The 16,321-nt window shown below is 38.8% G+C and overlaps 3 protein-coding genes and 1 long non-coding RNA gene across 5 annotated transcripts in view; 1 reads left to right on the top strand and 3 right to left on the bottom strand.

Annotated features, from left to right (window-relative positions):
• The window catches only part of LOC101886704 (zinc finger protein), an 846,922-nt gene that overhangs the window by 7,425 nt on the left and 823,176 nt on the right, over positions 1-16,321 (bottom strand). The gene's annotated exons all lie outside the window — the stretch shown is intronic.
• The window catches only part of LOC147844817 (uncharacterized), a 532,816-nt gene that overhangs the window by 172,165 nt on the left and 344,330 nt on the right, over positions 1-16,321 (top strand). The window lies entirely within an intron of this gene.
• LOC137491245 (uncharacterized) lies at positions 1,983-9,171 on the bottom strand. Its single transcript, XM_087248612.1, has 10 exons — positions 8,993-9,171; positions 8,712-8,805; positions 7,585-7,711; positions 7,241-7,452; positions 6,944-7,061; positions 6,764-6,855; positions 6,419-6,536; positions 5,455-5,559; positions 5,152-5,352; positions 1,983-4,162 (listed from the first exon to the last, which is right to left on the bottom strand). The coding sequence occupies exons 2-10, from the start codon at positions 8,754-8,756 to the stop codon at positions 4,158-4,160; spliced, it is 1,023 nt and encodes a 340-aa protein (XP_087104738.1). The 5' UTR covers positions 8,757-8,805; positions 8,993-9,171; the 3' UTR covers positions 1,983-4,157.
• LOC147844820 (uncharacterized) lies at positions 9,037-11,525 on the bottom strand. Its single transcript, XM_087249398.1, has 6 exons — positions 11,410-11,525; positions 11,060-11,113; positions 9,941-10,345; positions 9,723-9,824; positions 9,410-9,642; positions 9,037-9,171 (listed from the first exon to the last, which is right to left on the bottom strand). Exons 3-6 carry the CDS (start codon positions 10,335-10,337, stop codon positions 9,037-9,039), a joined length of 867 nt encoding a protein of 288 aa, XP_087105524.1. The 5' UTR covers positions 10,338-10,345; positions 11,060-11,113; positions 11,410-11,525.

Genomic DNA, 16,321 nt, shown 5'->3' with positions numbered 1-16,321 from the left:
TGTAAACGGTGTCTAGCTCTTGAAAGAGCTCCTCATCAGCCCGGCTAGCTCAGTCAGTAGAGCATGAGACCAGGCACGTGCACACATAGGGGTCAACCTGTGCAGTTCACATGCCCTTTTTAGTCTTGGATAGAAAGTGCCCTTCCAAAACGATAAAAAGTGCCCCCGTGACAACACCCCCCACCGCCCTACAGTAGGCGTGCGACAACACTGCTCTTGAGTACGCGCGCTCCCCACCCCCCACGTGCTTAACAGTATGTGCGCAACAACACCGCTCTTCAGTATGCGCAGTATGCACGGGCCTGCATGAGACTCTCATTCTCAGGGTCGTGGGTTAGAGCCCCACGTTGGGCGTTTCTGTTACCTCTCTGTCTCTCTCTCTCAGCAAACTTTCATTAGGGTTCATATAGCAGACCTTTTGAGACAAAGTTCCGCCTTTCTACCGCTGTAGGTGACCTTTAAATAAGTCTCTGTGGTGCATTTGGTTAGTGTGTTTGGCTGTTATCTAAAAGGTTGGTGGTTCAAGCCCACCCAGGGACACATCAAGCATTTTGCTGCCTAGCAACTGCTAACACGTGCACTGGACATAGATCCTGGGCCACATTCTGTCCAGCGTTACAAGATGAAATCAGGTTTTAGCAGAACATTGTCATGAGTAGGGAAGGTATTACCGTAAACGGTGTCTAGCTCTTGAAACTACTTATCAGCAGCCCGGCTAGCTCAGTCGGTAGAGCATGAGACTCTTAATCTCAGGGTCGTGGGTCGAGCCACACTTTGGGCGTTACTTTTACTTTTCTCTCTCTCTCTCTCAGAAAACTTACATTAGGGTTCATATAACAGACCTTTTGAGAAAAAGTTCAGCGTTACTACCACTGTAGGTGACCTTTAACTAAGTCTCTGAGGCGCAATCGGTTAGTGCGTTCAGCTGTTAACTAAAAGGTCGGTGGTTCAAGCCCACCTAGGGAAGAATCAAGCATTTTGCTGCCTTGCAACTGCTAACACGTGCACTGTCCAGTGTTACAAGATGAAATCAGGATTTAGCAGAACATTGTCACGGGTAGGGAGGGTATTACTGTAAACAGTGTCTAGCTCTTGAAAGAGTTTCTCATCAGCCTGGCTAGCTCAGTCGGTAGAGCATGAGACTCTTAATCTCAGGGTTGTGGGTTCGAGCCCCACGTTGAGCGTTTCTGTTACTTTTCTCTCTCTCTCTCAGCAAACTTACATTAGGCTTTATATAGCAGACCTTTTGAGACAAAGTTCCGCGTTTCTACCACTGTAGGTGACGTTTCACTAAGTCTCTGTGGTGCAATCGGTTAGAGCGTTCTGCAGTTATCTGAAAGGTTGGTGGTTGAAACCCACCCAGGGATGGATCAAGTATTTTGCTGCCTTGCAACTGCTAACACGTGCACTGGACATAGATCCTCGGCCACATTCTGTCCAGCGTTACAAGATGAAATCAGGATTTAGCAGAAGATTATCACAGGCAGGGAAAGTATTACTGTTAACGGTGTCTAGCTCTTGACATGGCTTCTCATCAGCTCGGCTAACTCAGTCGGTAGAACATGAGACTCTTAATCTCAGTGTCGTGGGTTAGAGCCCCACGTTGGGCGTTTCTGTTACCTCTCTGTCTTTCTCAGCAAACTTTCGTTAGGGTTCATTTAGCAGACCTTTTGAGACAAAGTTCCGCCTTTCTACCACTGTAGGTGATTTTTCACTAAGTCTCTGTGGTGCAATCAGTTAGAGCGTTTGGCTTTTAACTGAAAGGTTGGTGGTTCAAGCCCACCCAGGGAAGAATTAGGCATTTTGCTGCCTTGCAACTGCTAACACGTGCACTGGACATAGATCCTGGGCCACATTCTGTCCAGCGTTACAAGATAAAATCAGGATTTAGCAGAACATTATGGAACAAAATCAATGCCAAAACTCTTGAATTAAAAAGCTTGTTGAATATCACAAACTGAAAAAAATAATACACCGTGTTAACAAGTTCTTGCATTTTAATGACTTGAATTCCAGGGTTTGTATTTTTAGGTCCTGAAATTTAACATATCTGTTTATTTAAGCTGTGAATATTTCAACGAAAAATATTTTAAACATATTTTCACACTTAAAAATTCAATAATTCATTATCAATTTTTAGATTTCACTTACAGAATATTCAATACCCTTTAAAAATAGGATGTATAATATTCAAAAGGTATTTTTCAGTTCATTTTATTTCAGTTCAAATATTCGCTTCCATAAATTCAGTGGATCAAATTCGACTGTTAAAATTCAAGATTACATCCGGGAACTACAGGAGAAGCAATAGATTGCAGATTGAAGATAGCCAGCTGCTTTAGCTTTCACCAGCAGGTGGAGATGGAATAATGTAAGATTTTTAACCCAGTAAACAGGCGAGAAAAAGGCTAATAAAGGCACAAAAGTAGCATTTAATATTAATATCAATGACTTGGACATTATAAATGATAAAAAGTATGAGTAAATGAGGTTTTAGTCATCTATATTTGCCCTTATGTAACGGAAGCCAGCTGGTAAATCTCAGTCCTCGGATCCAGCGACAGACGTTGTTCTGCAATCTTTAGCATCCTCGGAACTTGTCTCCCATGCTGGCTCGCTACCTGCTCGGACCGGTGCTGTTACTTGCACATAAACCGTCTTTTGATGAATATGATGTTACACATTGTCTATCTTTATTGACTTTTTCTTCCATAGACACGAAGTATTGTATTGACAGCTAAAGAATATAAACGTAAGAGAAACTGGAGAGGAAATATTATAATAATAATACAACATTGATAAACATTGACAGGGCTAAGAACAATTACGATCAAAGATATTTAAAAGCAGAGAGATTTTATGAGAATATCACACAAAACAGTTTACTTGGATCTGGTAAACAGAGTTCAGGTATGATTTAAGGTTGGTTATGGATGGGGCGTGTAATTTAAAATAATTTAACATAATGTGCGAATGCATTAAAGCAGCGTCTTCAGTTATTCATACAGAACCGTCTAATATGGCATAACTATAAGGAGTAATGTTTGCGCTGTTTAAACGCAGCTATGTCAGGATTTGGATAGGTTATTTGCAATTACAAATGTACAAGTACGAAATCAGATTGGAGATATCTGCAAATATATTATGACCAGTCATATTCCTCCATTTGACGCAGAAATATAAATCAGCCTTTACTATTCTAATAATATCTTTATATAAAGTAATTTTAGATACAGTTATAGCTGGAGTACACCTTTTATTAAATTAAAGTTCCATATAGAAATCACTTTCAAGTCAAATGTTTGAGATCTTTGCATCTATTCCAAAATAGAATGCATTATTTTGCATTGTGCATGTTTGTGTTTATTGTGGTAAAAAAAGTTAAATTGCTCACTTTTAACTTCTCTTTTCAATGTCAGCATCTACTGTAAGCATTTATACATTCTTCAACAGAGCATTGTTATAGCTAAATCATTACATGTTAAATATTACAAAATAATGACATTCTTAATAACACTCAAATCTGCAACACTAGTTTGCCAAACGATTAGTAATTTCTGCACAACACACCTGAAACTTAGTCTTTAAATCTGTGATATGGTCAATAGCATGGTACACAGTTTCCATTTGCTGAGAAGCGAGCCTAATTTGAGGCTGTTCAACAGTTACAGCTCGGATGTCTTCAGTTTCAGTTGTGGGCAAATACTGAATGCCATTTTGAGCCAGGAGTTCATTTAAATTTTCTGGCCTGTAGGGATCGTCTCCAAACACATTGTTGTGAGCTGTGCTGTCATTTCCCATCCTTGACAGCATTCCATCTGCCAATAGCTGTGTTGGTGTTTTATTGTGTTCTGTCCGCAAAGCATGGTGATTCCATGCCTCTCTGAAGTGCTGTAGTCTAGCTTGGATATGGGGAAGAAAAACTATGCCGAGTGAAACTTTGTGAAGGTCATTGCTGGAATCAAGCAGTTCAGAATCTTCAAGACTGTAGAACATGCTATAGAATGAGTGTAGCACATGTAAATATACATCTATCCACAAACGTTCTATTCTTTGGTTGTGAACTGATTCCCCAGTTATGTGACTCCGGCGCTGAAGTTCTTGTACAAGGTTTATGAACAAGGCCACTTGTATGTTTTCACCACCGTAATCTGACCTTACCCTAGAGGGCAGAACACAAAGGGATGTTGCTTGAATAAACTGAGACATTACAGTACTGGCACAGTTGTCTGTGTTGCAGTTTAGGTATGTAATTAGTCGTGAATGTCCATCAATTGCACCATGAATCACAAAGCCCCATCTAAAAGAATATAAAATTACAATACAAATGTAAGTTTAGCATTTAAGATAGTACAGTGTGAACAAAGAAGTGCTGCAGGTCCCACTTTTTACAGTTTCCAGGTTTCTTTTATGCAGGACATCACAAAAGACAAATTAAATATATTTTTAAAATAATTAACCTTCACAACAGGGTGCACCAATAATTAAGTACTGTTTGGACAAATTTTTATTTTAAAATGATTAAATGGTGAAAAAGTAGGGTGCAATAAATCAAGAAATTAGGAAGGGTACATAAGGACAACTGGAATTTTAGGGACTATGAAATATAAACTACACTGTGTTATCCTTAGAATAATTGTATGGGCTGTATGTAATGTATTATAAAATGCACATTTTCTAAAAGTCAAACATTCATATAGTTCCACAGTGCAGACTTATTTAAAAACAGCTTTAAAAAAAGTCACTGGATCAAAAATGTCAATGATTTAACATTTAGTCGTTTTAGGCAAGGACAGTATGGTTAACTGTTGTAATGCTTTTGTAGTATTGTAATTTACAATGACTGCTTAGGTTCACAGTAATGGATTAGTCTGTAAATAATTTATTTAGCATATTTAAGACCAAATACATTTAAGACAAAACAACTTTCAATTGAAATCAGGTGTATAACCAGCAGACGGTACAGTGGCTCAGTGGTTAGCACTGTCGCCTCACAGCAAGAAGGTTGCTGGTTTGAGTCCCAGCTGGCATTTCTGTGTGGAGTTTGCCTTTGTGTGGAGGCCCCAGTTTCTCCCACAGTACAAAGACATACTCTGTAGAATTGGGTGAATTGGCCTTAGTGTGTGCGTGTGTGTGTGTGTGTATAGTTACATCTTAATCCAACACCTGTGTTCTGTTCCTGCCAAGGCCAGATCATGATCTCTTCTGCTTTGTTGGACAGTTGCTGTACAACTAAGTTTGTGTCCACAGGGTCAGCATTAGGTTGCTGGTTATATCTCTGGATCTCTGCGACCAAGCGTTTCTTTTCTTGGGCAATCTTTTGAGTAATCCTCTGACGCCTTTTGTTCCGATCTGTAATATAAGAAAAAAGCAATGATATTACAAAAGTGTTGCCATGAAATTTAATGAGAAGAACCAGTGTAACATAAATCTTCATCATTTACTAATACATACCATTCTGCCTATAAAGATAATGCTTTTTCTGACAAATGCTCACAAAGAGCGTTTCGATGGACAACTGCAAGCCATGAGCACCAACAGGACTGGCTGTAGCATTTCCTTAAGTAAAGGTTAAAAAACACTTAAGTTCTTTTTATTCAAATACTTCAGAAAGCAAAATAAAATAACTTAAAGCTCTTTGTACTTCATTTTCAAAATATTTATTATTATAATGTCTTTTTTCCCTTTGGTGTATTGCTCCTTGTTGTAGTTGTTATTTATGTTTATTTACTTATTTTTTTATTTAGACGATTTACATTTTTATTTTTTATTGTAATGGTTTACATGCCTTGCGATGTTGATTTGTTCCCTGTTTTGTGATGTAAAATTTCTTGCAATAAAAAAAAATTGCACAGTGCCACAGCAACAGACAAACATCAGGACAATCAATTATTGAAATTTTTCTGGAGGCTTTCTTTATAAGGAATTCATTGGTCCATAAGCCTTACTGTAGCTGAACCGATAGGCCAAACTTTTAGTTGTAGTAGTAGTTTAGTTTGATGAAGTAAATTATCCTATGAACTGACATATGTAAAACATTGTGCTCTTGCAGATAATTTTTTTGAGGTCCGCAGCTGCATGTTGAAAAGAAAGCAGATCTGTATAAAACATCTGAGATAATTGCATCAAGAATGTGAACCAAAAATTGCCTTTTGAAGATATGGAGCCAAAAAAATAGAGCCCTGAATTTTGGGTCTAATGTGCACATTTATTGGTCTCAAATTATATAGTTTTGGTCTGATTTTTCTGTTGTAACTGTTTAAAAAAATAAAAGTAATCCCTGTTTAAGTAAGTCAAAATGCAAAATTAACTTGCACACAGTTTCCATCCACACACCATAAATTGACAATAAACTACAGCTAGTTAGATAACACATAGAATAATCCAACAGTGTTTGTTTATAAAACATTTCACTTACCACTGCTTGCCCACTGCTTGACATCAATAACCCACTGTTTTACTGTGTCATCACTACAATGGAATTGATTCTGCATCATCTTCAGATTCTCTGTTGCAGTCAAGGTCTTTTGCACTGTCTTCAAAAAAGCAAAACAAAATTTCATTTACTAAAATAATATTTTAAATAACCAAAATGCATGATTAAATAAAATAACGTATTTAATTAAATATATATAGCTGAGGTGTGGTGCCCTACATTATCTACATGGGGTACAGTAACAGTGTGATGCATTTTGTGTGAGCTTTAAGTTAAAATTTTTTATATTTTAAATAGTTTATTGTTTTACAAAACATGAACATATACCTTTTTAAATCTAGAAGACAAGGCAATGTGCAGTCCATTCTCTTTACGCTGATTCCACCCAATTGCATGGACCGTAAGCATATCAGTTCTTACTGTAGGAAACAACAGAAAATCAATAATCTACAATAAATTGTAAAATATCCAGTTGTTTATTTACAGGCTAGCAGGGGACTTACAAACCTGACTTGGTCATATATTTTGTGGTCAGGGCACATCTGGATAGAAAATTATTTACTTGCTCCACTTCTTCCCCAAGTGTGGTTCCAGCACCTTCCTGGTTCCTTGCATTCCACGGAATCTACATGAAGCAGTATACATGTTAAACAGTGTGGACAACAGGGTGTTGGCAGCTTTCGAGGATGCTCAAAGCACACTCCTGTGTTGTAGTTTGAGTCACATCATTATTCATTGGGTTACATTGTGTTATTGGCTATATTTTGATCTTGAATGCAAAAATCAACTAGTTAAAAGCATCACCTCGCATTTTGTATTGTGGGCTTTGGCATGCATTACAGACAAGCAATGTCTCATTTTCCGAAGAGGTTGAAGATGACTCAGGGCTTCTGACACTTTCTCCAGGAATGGCACATAACGGCAGGTCACATCCATGGCCAAAAATTTTGCATCTTTGAAACCTTTTTGGAGATACATCGGATATGCAAAGATTTCTCCTCTATACATATTCAGACCTTTTGAAAAATAGAAAAAGTAGAGAACATGTTGCACAGTGAAGAGCAGGCTTAAAATCATTAGATTAATCATCCACAAACATTTGTAATTGCTAATATTTGGTATTTGTTAAGACCAATCCCAAGCCCAACCTTTTAGGAGGAATCCATGCCTGCACACAGCAATTTCCACACCTTCTTCATCCAACTTGTTGGCTTGCTTTGATGTCTCTCTTGCTGCTGTCCAGTGGGATTCCCCACACATTGCTTTTCCTGGTGTCTACCAAAGTAAATAGTTTCACATTTTTATTTTTGACATTAATGACAATAATGACATTAGCATTGACTATATTAAATTAGGAGGCTGGTCAAACATACAAACAATGTCAACATTTTGTCATTTATTATATAATCAATTATTCAATATATATTGATAATGAATAGTATTGATGGGATATTGATATCATGGGCACTTCAAAATACTGTGCATAATTATTATTAATTGAATTGTTATAGTGCTGTTTAAAATTATACTGATTGTTGCATTGATGGTGACATTCACAGCATTAATAGCTTGAAGACTTAATTTATTTTCAAACAAAATGAACATTGTGACTATATAAAGTCCTTTTGTTCAATAACTTTGTAAAGTAAGGCTCCATTTAACATTAGTTAATTTAGTATCAATGTTATCTTAGGTGATGTTAATTTCTTAGTTACTTACTAATAATACATTACTTTAGATAACTCAAAAACATAACTCAAAAGTCATCATCATGTTTTTATATAAAGTTAATAACTGATAGAATTCAGTTTCTTAGACTAATATTAACATAGTACTAATAAATCTGTTTTCCTCAATTTCCAAAATAACATTTACTAATGAGATTTAATTGTAAAGTATTATATATTGTACTGTAAAATCCTTTTAAAATCTTTATTTGTTTAAAAAAAATTTTAAAACTAAACATGTACTGACAATAAAGCAATACACTAAGTATTTTTTGGTTATTATACCTGTTAAAGTAACCTTTTTAATATTGGAGTATATCATAATGTCATAAGCCTAATATATATATATATATATATTTATGTATATTGAGTCTGAATATATAGTCAAGCCCGATATTCATAACACAGGTTATTCTGAATTACTCATAACACCTTAATAAAGGCTCCCTCACCCAAGCAAGAAGGCTACAGTATTTCCAACTTTACATCTAATTATTTATAAAATAAGGCAAAGATATCTGTTTATCAGCCGGATTAAAAAAACTTACACTCTTGACTGCACCACGGACTTCCTCAACAAAATTAGACACCATTGAGTCTTGGGCTAAAAAAACTCCATTAAAAAACCCTGGCTCTTGACCCCTATAAGAAAATATATTATTAGTAGACGTGTAACCTATTAATAATTGAATTTATAAATCTATATTCAACAGCTACAGTATCAACAGCTTTATTTTAGATACATTAAAGCTATATCACAATGATCATGTTAGTAGCAAGTACATACATGTACTGCATAGTCTGTTTTTAATGTGCATACAACACTCACTGGTTTGTTTTTTGGAACCTGTAGAGTTTTCGGTTACCATCCACTTAAACAGCCACCATTTCAGGGCTACAGACTGGACAGAGAAATGGCTCCTTTCCCAGTAGTTGGTTCTGTTCAGAGTTGCAGTACACATGTTGCAAAAAGCTTCTCTGAAAAGCATCCGCATTCACTTTGCCAGTCTAAAATACACAAGTTGCAGTATACAATGACAATAACATCCAAAATCACAGATCTGTTAGTGCACTCACAAATCCAAGAAAACGGCATATTACCATGTTATCTTATTTGACCTCCATTTTGTTTAATTTCTGTAGCCTTAAATACTATAGCCAGTTGTGAACCTTGAATTTCATATCAGGTTATATCAGAATCACACTAATTAACGTAATGATCTTTCAGATTCCCATTTTTACTCACTCTTCCAAACTGCTTTGTTCTCTTGTCTAGCAGTGCTGTGAATGCTTTCACTGACATTCCTGGAGCTGCTGTCTTCATAGCCTCAAACGAATGAAATAGATCTTGGTGGAATAGGGTCTGGGCTTGCATGGTAGCAGGCCAATAACCACTCCTTTCAAAGTCAATGACCCCTGGAGTCCATTGCTTATTGCAATGTTTGCACGTCAGCAATGGTGTGTGAAGGTTATAACGGCCTGGGAGCACATGAAAGACAAATAAATTACAAGGAAGTAAAGTAATGTGTTAGATAAATAATATTTTTAAACAATCCTACCATTTATGCAAACCAGAATGATAGATCTTCCAACAGATACAGCAACATCAGCATTATTACAGGAACAAATTATCTGAGGCAAGGCTGTTGGTAGCAAACAATCTGTGAAAGCAAAGAACAATTAAGATGTAATAATTAACATGTAATAATTGTACAATGTAATAAAAGTACAATGCATAATTTAAGTCTGTTGGGGGGGAATGCAAATCATCACAAACCTTGTTCACAGATGATGTAGTTACTGTCATGGAGTTTCACAAATTCCGTTGGAGGGATGTATTTAAAAAAGCCACTGATTGTGGTTTGCCTACTGTGCAAAATGTGGTGTTTGTGTATTAATGTGTCACAACATTCACAAAACCACTCTGATGGCAAACATTCCCTACAACGGATAATTGCTTCTCTCACATGACAGTGACTACATGTCATCGTGGGAATCCTTTCAGCCGACAACAAGTTGGCAAGGTTTTGTGGCCTCGCCTCTTGCCAACACTGTTGGACCTCTTTTTTTCTTTGTCCCCAAATGGACAATGGAGACTGCAGGATGGTGTCTTCAGGAGGATCTTCAAGGGTGATGGTCTCAGATTCCTGAAGAAGGTTCTCTAGCCTCTGCATATTAAAATCTTTAAAGAGAGAAGGAAAGAAATGAAAAAATAACAAAATAAATTCAACACTGTAATTCACCTACATCTAACTAATTGGGATTTCCATTGGTTTTAGTAAAGTGATAATCCGGTGATGGAACAGAAGGCTGAGGGTGAAAGGATAGTTGGAAAGATTTATGTGGAATGATTCTGGGAGTATCATAATTAAAAACTTAATATATGAAATAAAAAATTATACCTTTTTAACTTTTATTTAATGTTTACAATGCAAATCTAATTAGATCCACTTATTTGGTAAACAAAGCAAGTCTCTCATATAATCTATCTACTAAAAGTTACTAAAGTATCTACTAAAATTACTTTACAAATTGTTTTGCAATTAAATTACAATTTTCATATTTGTCAATAATGTTACTAAATTAATTTAAAAGCTAAATAAAAAGAAATGTACACACATTTACACAAGTAAATAAATAGACACAGTTTTCTTAAGTTTTTCTACTGTCGGGTTAATAACAACAAATGGTGGTAACATTAATGCTTGAGGCGTATTAGGGGACTGTAGAAAAGGCTTTAGGAAAAACCATTGTTAGCTGGCTAGTTACTAAACAGAAAACAGGCAATTTCCTCAGTGTCTTGAGGATTTCTTTATGCCTGTGTCCCTGTTTTCAGATGAAGCATAGGTTTTGAATTAAAATAAATAAATAAATAAAAAAATAAAATTCTTCTTACCAGGATATTGATGGGTAATACATGGTGGGGAGGAACTAGCACATGGAGAACAAACTGTTTAGAAGTAAAAAAAATAAATAAATAAAACAAGCCACATTACAACAATTCATTGAAACTCCTTGCCAAATATACAAAAAAATAAAAATAAACAATGTAACTTTTGGAAATCTTGCAACATGGAAAATATTAAACCTATACATGCATGTCATTACACTGTAATTGACATTACCTATTTTTGCATTAAGTCTACTGAGTAGCAAGAGCACTATTAAACTCCTTCTTAGTTCATTCACACATCATTATTCACTATTAAAAGAGTTTGTCATTAACTTTATAAAACAGATACCAACCAGATGATGATCTTTTTTTCTGACGTTTCGAGGTGGACACCCGTTGCCCATCGCAGTCCCTCTTCCACCAGGTTACTTTGTTTTGTCCAGGGACTTCAGGTTGATCTGACTCTTTTTTTTTTTTGACTTAGCATGTAATTAAACAGATGGGAGAAAACTAGGCATTAACTAACTGGAGTTAATTGCTTGAATATTTGTGTATAACAAAAAAATAATAATAATAATTGCCTGTATCTCCTCAACAAAAGAAGAACAGCTTCTAATTTATGTTTGTTTCCACTTAACATTGTACTAAAACAAAAAATTAAATGTCTGTTTAATCTAGTTTCTGACTGCAACTCAAACTTGAGTTGATTATCACAATTCAAAGCAAAGCTTGGACCACATCAAATATGTGACAGTGTAAAGGAATAGTTCAAAAAAGGCATTAGGCTAACAGATTGTACAATTACTAAAGGCAGAACACAAAAGTCTATATATCACAGAATGAAATGGGCTCAGATCACGTGTATAAAATGCTTTAGAGCTGCTTCCTAGGTTAAATTGAGTGACACATTAAAATGAATAAAAAGGTAACTTTTTAAGTAAACAAATAGTCAAGATGATGATTCATGCTGTTAATTTCCATTTGTAATTATCACATTATGTAATAAAACACTTTTTATTTTTTACCTGTATTTCATTAGAGGACAACCACAACACATAAAGTGTGGAAGGTCCTACTATGCCATGATCCTGTAGTGTACCTCCTAAATTGCTAAATAAGGGAGATAGCGAGAGTGGCAGCTATACTGAGAAAATCTCACTTGCCATCTCATCCAGACCAGCAAATGCAACCAAGTCCTGTGAAAGAAATAAAATAAAATGTCTGTAATGGATTTTTTTAAATTTTATTTTATATATATAAATGAGTACACAAGTGAAATGACTATTAACCTGAAAAGGCTGCGTGACATTGAATGTTCTCTTCATAACTCTCCCATCTGGGTATTTGAATTGTAATGTGACTCCATCAGCCGACTCAACAAGTGCAGATATATATATATATATATATATATATATATATATATATATATATATATATATATATATATATATATATATATATATATATCTGGCGATCCTCTATTGCCTTTTTAAAGAGTACAGAGTCTTTAGTTATACACACAGAAAACAGTAATGATCTAGCTACATCCAAGTTAAACATACTTTTGTATGTGGCATTTTGTGCTGTTGCATTTGCTGTCTCCTTCTTTCCTGATGCATTTGAAAATGTAAAAATGAAAAGCTGAGCCACCGGGTAGTATTTAGATAAATGTAAAATGTTAATTGATTGTACAGCTGAAGTCAAAATTATTAGCCCAAATCTGTCAGGGTTCTGCCACTTTGGTCTTGTAAATTCTTGTTTTGGTGGCAGAGCTCTGACACTTCTCTTGTCTGGTCCTGTTTCTGTCTCTGTGTGAGCGCGCGCCGTCGTGGGTGTACGTAGAGTGTGCGCGCTCCTGCTTGACGCGGCCGCGCGCGCGCTCTGCGTCCCTCAGATGCGTGCGTGCATGCTTCATCCTGAGCGCCCTCCGGTGTCGGCTCCAGCCCCTGAGCGCCCTCCGGTGTCGGCTCCAGCCCCTGAGCGCCCTCCAGTGTCGGCTCCAGCCCCTGAGCGCCCTCCAGTGTCGGCTCCAGCCCCTGAGCGCCCTCCAGTGTCGGCTCCAGCCCCTGAGCGCCCTCCAGTGTCGGCTCCAGCCCCTGAGCGCCCTCCAGTGCCGGCTTCAGCCCGGCTCCTTGCCCTGCCGGCATCACCCAGATGTCTTTCCCTGCCGGCACCACCCAGACGTCTAGCCCTGCCGGCCCCAGCCCGGCTCCTTTCCCTGCCAGAACCTACCAGACGTCTAGCCCAGCCGGCTCCAGCCCGACACCTTGCCCTGCAGGCACCTACCAGACGTCTTTCCCTGCCGGCGCCTACCAGACGTCTTTCCCTGCCGGCACCTACCAGACGTCTTTCCCTGCCGGCACCTACCAGACGTCTTTCCCTGCCGGCACCTACCAGACGTCTAGCCCTGCCGGCACCTACCAGACGTCTAGCCCTGCCGGCCCCAGTCCGGCTCCTTTCCCTGCCGGAACTTACCAGACGTCTAGCCCTGCCGGCCCCAGCCCGGCCCCTTGCCCTGCCGGCACGACCCAGACGTCTTGCCCTGCCGGCCCCAGCCCGACTCCTTGCCCTGCCGGTGCCAACCAGACGTCTAGCCCTGCCGGCACCAGCCCAGCTCCCAGCCCTGCCGGCATCAGCCCAGCTCCCTGCCCTGCCGGCGCCACCCAGACGTCTTGCCCTGCCGGCGCCACCCAGACGTCTTGCCTTGCCGGCGCCACCCAGACGTCTTGCCCAGCCGGTCCCAGCCCGGCCCCTTGCCCTGCCGGCACCACCCAGACGTCTTGCCTTGCCGGCCCCAGCCTGGCCCCTTGCCCTGCCAGCACGACCCAGACGTCTTGCCCTGCCGGCCCCAGCCCAGCTCCTTGCCCTGCCGGCGCCAACCAGACGTCTAGCCCTGCCGGCACCAGCCCAGCTCCCTGCCCTGCCGGCTCCCCTCTGGTCTCCAGCCCAGCCGGCTCCCCACCGACCTCCTGCCTTGTCTCCCCTGATAGACTTTCCCTGGGTCGTCCCTCCTGCTCCTCCCTGGTGTTCCCTCCCTGCACCCTGGACGGATCCTCCGGCTCCACCCTGGCTCCCTGCCGGGGCCCCTGACCCACTGAATCCACCCTGGACTGTCCCTCCTGATCCTCCCTGGTCTTGCCCTCCCATCCCTCCCTTGTTTGTCTTGTTGAGTCCGGCTTGGCTTCCCTCCCTCCCCCCCTTCATGTCGTCTTGCCTGTTCACCTCCCTGTCTTGTGTTTGTTGATGTTGCCTGTTTTGTTGTCTTGTGGTGTTTCTTGTCTGTCTTGTACCTTGTTGGATGTTCCCTTTAGGGACGCCAGGTGGCGTCCCTTTTGGGGGGGGCTAGTGTCAGGGTTCTGCCACTTTGGTCTTGTAAATTCTTGTTTTGGTGGCAGAGCTCTGACACTTCTCTTGTCTGGTCCTGTTTCTGTCTCTGTGTGAGCGCGCACCGTCGTGGGTGTACGTAGAGTGTGCGCGCTCCTGCTTGACGCGGCCGCGCGCGCGCTCTGCGTCCCTCAGATGCGTGCGCTCTTGTACTCGTGTTTGTGTTTTCGTCTGTCAGCAGCGTGGTGTTTCATTCCCAGCGTCTCAGTCTTGTTGGTTTCGGTTTTTGGTCGGCGCTGGGATGAAGCATGCATGCTGCATGTGTGAGCGCACGGTGAGTTTTCATTCATCGTGTGCTTGTGTCTTTTGTCAAAGCACGTGGCTCGGTGTTTACATTGTGGTCACGTGCTTTTGTCGTGTGCTTCAGTGTTGTGTTATGTGAGCGCATGGCTTGTATTGTCTCTCTGTGTCATGCGCTCTCCTGTCTATTGTCTAGTCCCACCCTCCTTGTTAACCCATTATTAGTTAATTGTGTTCACCTGTGTGTCAATTTACTTTTTGCTTTATAATCCCCCTCATGTTTTCAGTCCTTTGCCAGTTCGTTGTCTACACTCCCCGTGTTCCTGCTCCAGTCTTGCCTTGTTCTTGTTGAGCCAAGTTTGTGTGTTTTGTTAATGTTTTCCCCCTCGGGGTAGTTTTGTTTTGCTTTTTATTTTTATTTTATTATTAATAAATACCCATTGTTTCTTTGCACTTGAGTCCTCGCTCCTTTTCCCCACCACAACCGTGACAAAATCACATTATTAGGATTTTTCACAGTATTTCCTAAAAGCAATGCCCCTTAAGCAATATTTTTTTTTTGTCTACAGAACAAGCCATTGTTTTAAATTGACTTGCATAATTACCTTTACTTGCCTAATTAAGCAATTTAAGCCTTTAAATGTCTCTTTAGGCTGAATACTGATATCTTAATAACATCAAGTCAAATATTATGTGCTGTCATAACGTCAAACATTTGAAAAATTACTTATTACAACATAAAATATTAAAACTTATAGAACTTACTAAAAATATTATGATTAGAAACGTGTTGAGAAAAATCTCTCCATTAAACAGAAATTGGGAAACAATATTAAATGATTAAAATATAACAGGGGAGCTAATAATTTTGACTTCAACTGTATACATTAGAATAATAAATGCTTTGATTATGATACTTACCCTTGCTCGATCTGTTTCCAAAGAGAGATTGTACTCTATCTTGTTCCTGCCTTAGTGCCCTCCATGCCCTCAAGTCCTGCAAAAATGTATTATTTACAAAAAAGTGTGTTAATTACAATATTGTCAATATTAATATTGTCTTTGACGATCTTTAACTGTTCTCAAGCCAGATTATTACCCAGGCATTTATACTGTGTGCTTTGGATTTATTTTAATATAACTTCTAAATCTACGGCAAACCTAAACAACTTACTTTACTGATAATTTTTAAAAGCCTTAGTTATTTTAAAACATGATGGCAAAAAATTACTTTATCACCAGCCAGGTCCAAAAAAATATATATATAAATAAATAAATAAAATAAAAAACTGTTCTAAAAAATAAATAAATAAATAAAAAGTGACCTCTGAAAAACCCGACATGCATATTCTATGTAGTATCTTTGAAAATAGTATATTTACATAATTATTTGGTAGTTCACTGTCATCCACAGCAACCTCTGCAATCTGAAAAAGCACAAAATGCTGTTATTTGGAATCACTGGGCTGTATTCTGAAAAAAACTGTCACATGTAAATCATACATTGGTTCTTTCAAAGTCTTAAGATGTAACACGTAAAACAATTACATTGTCGTCCTCAGGTAAATTTTCTACATCAGCTGGCTCCAGAAACTGAAAACAATAAGGGGACATCATGTTGAATGCTGAAACATTCTCACA

The sequence above is a fragment of the Danio rerio genome, chromosome 4 (assembly GCF_052040795.2).
Source record: "Danio rerio strain M-AB ecotype USA chromosome 4, GRCz13ab, whole genome shotgun sequence".
NCBI classification, from domain to species: domain Eukaryota; kingdom Metazoa; phylum Chordata; class Actinopteri; order Cypriniformes; family Danionidae; genus Danio; species Danio rerio.
This window is presented reverse-complemented; position numbering and strand designations above follow the sequence as displayed.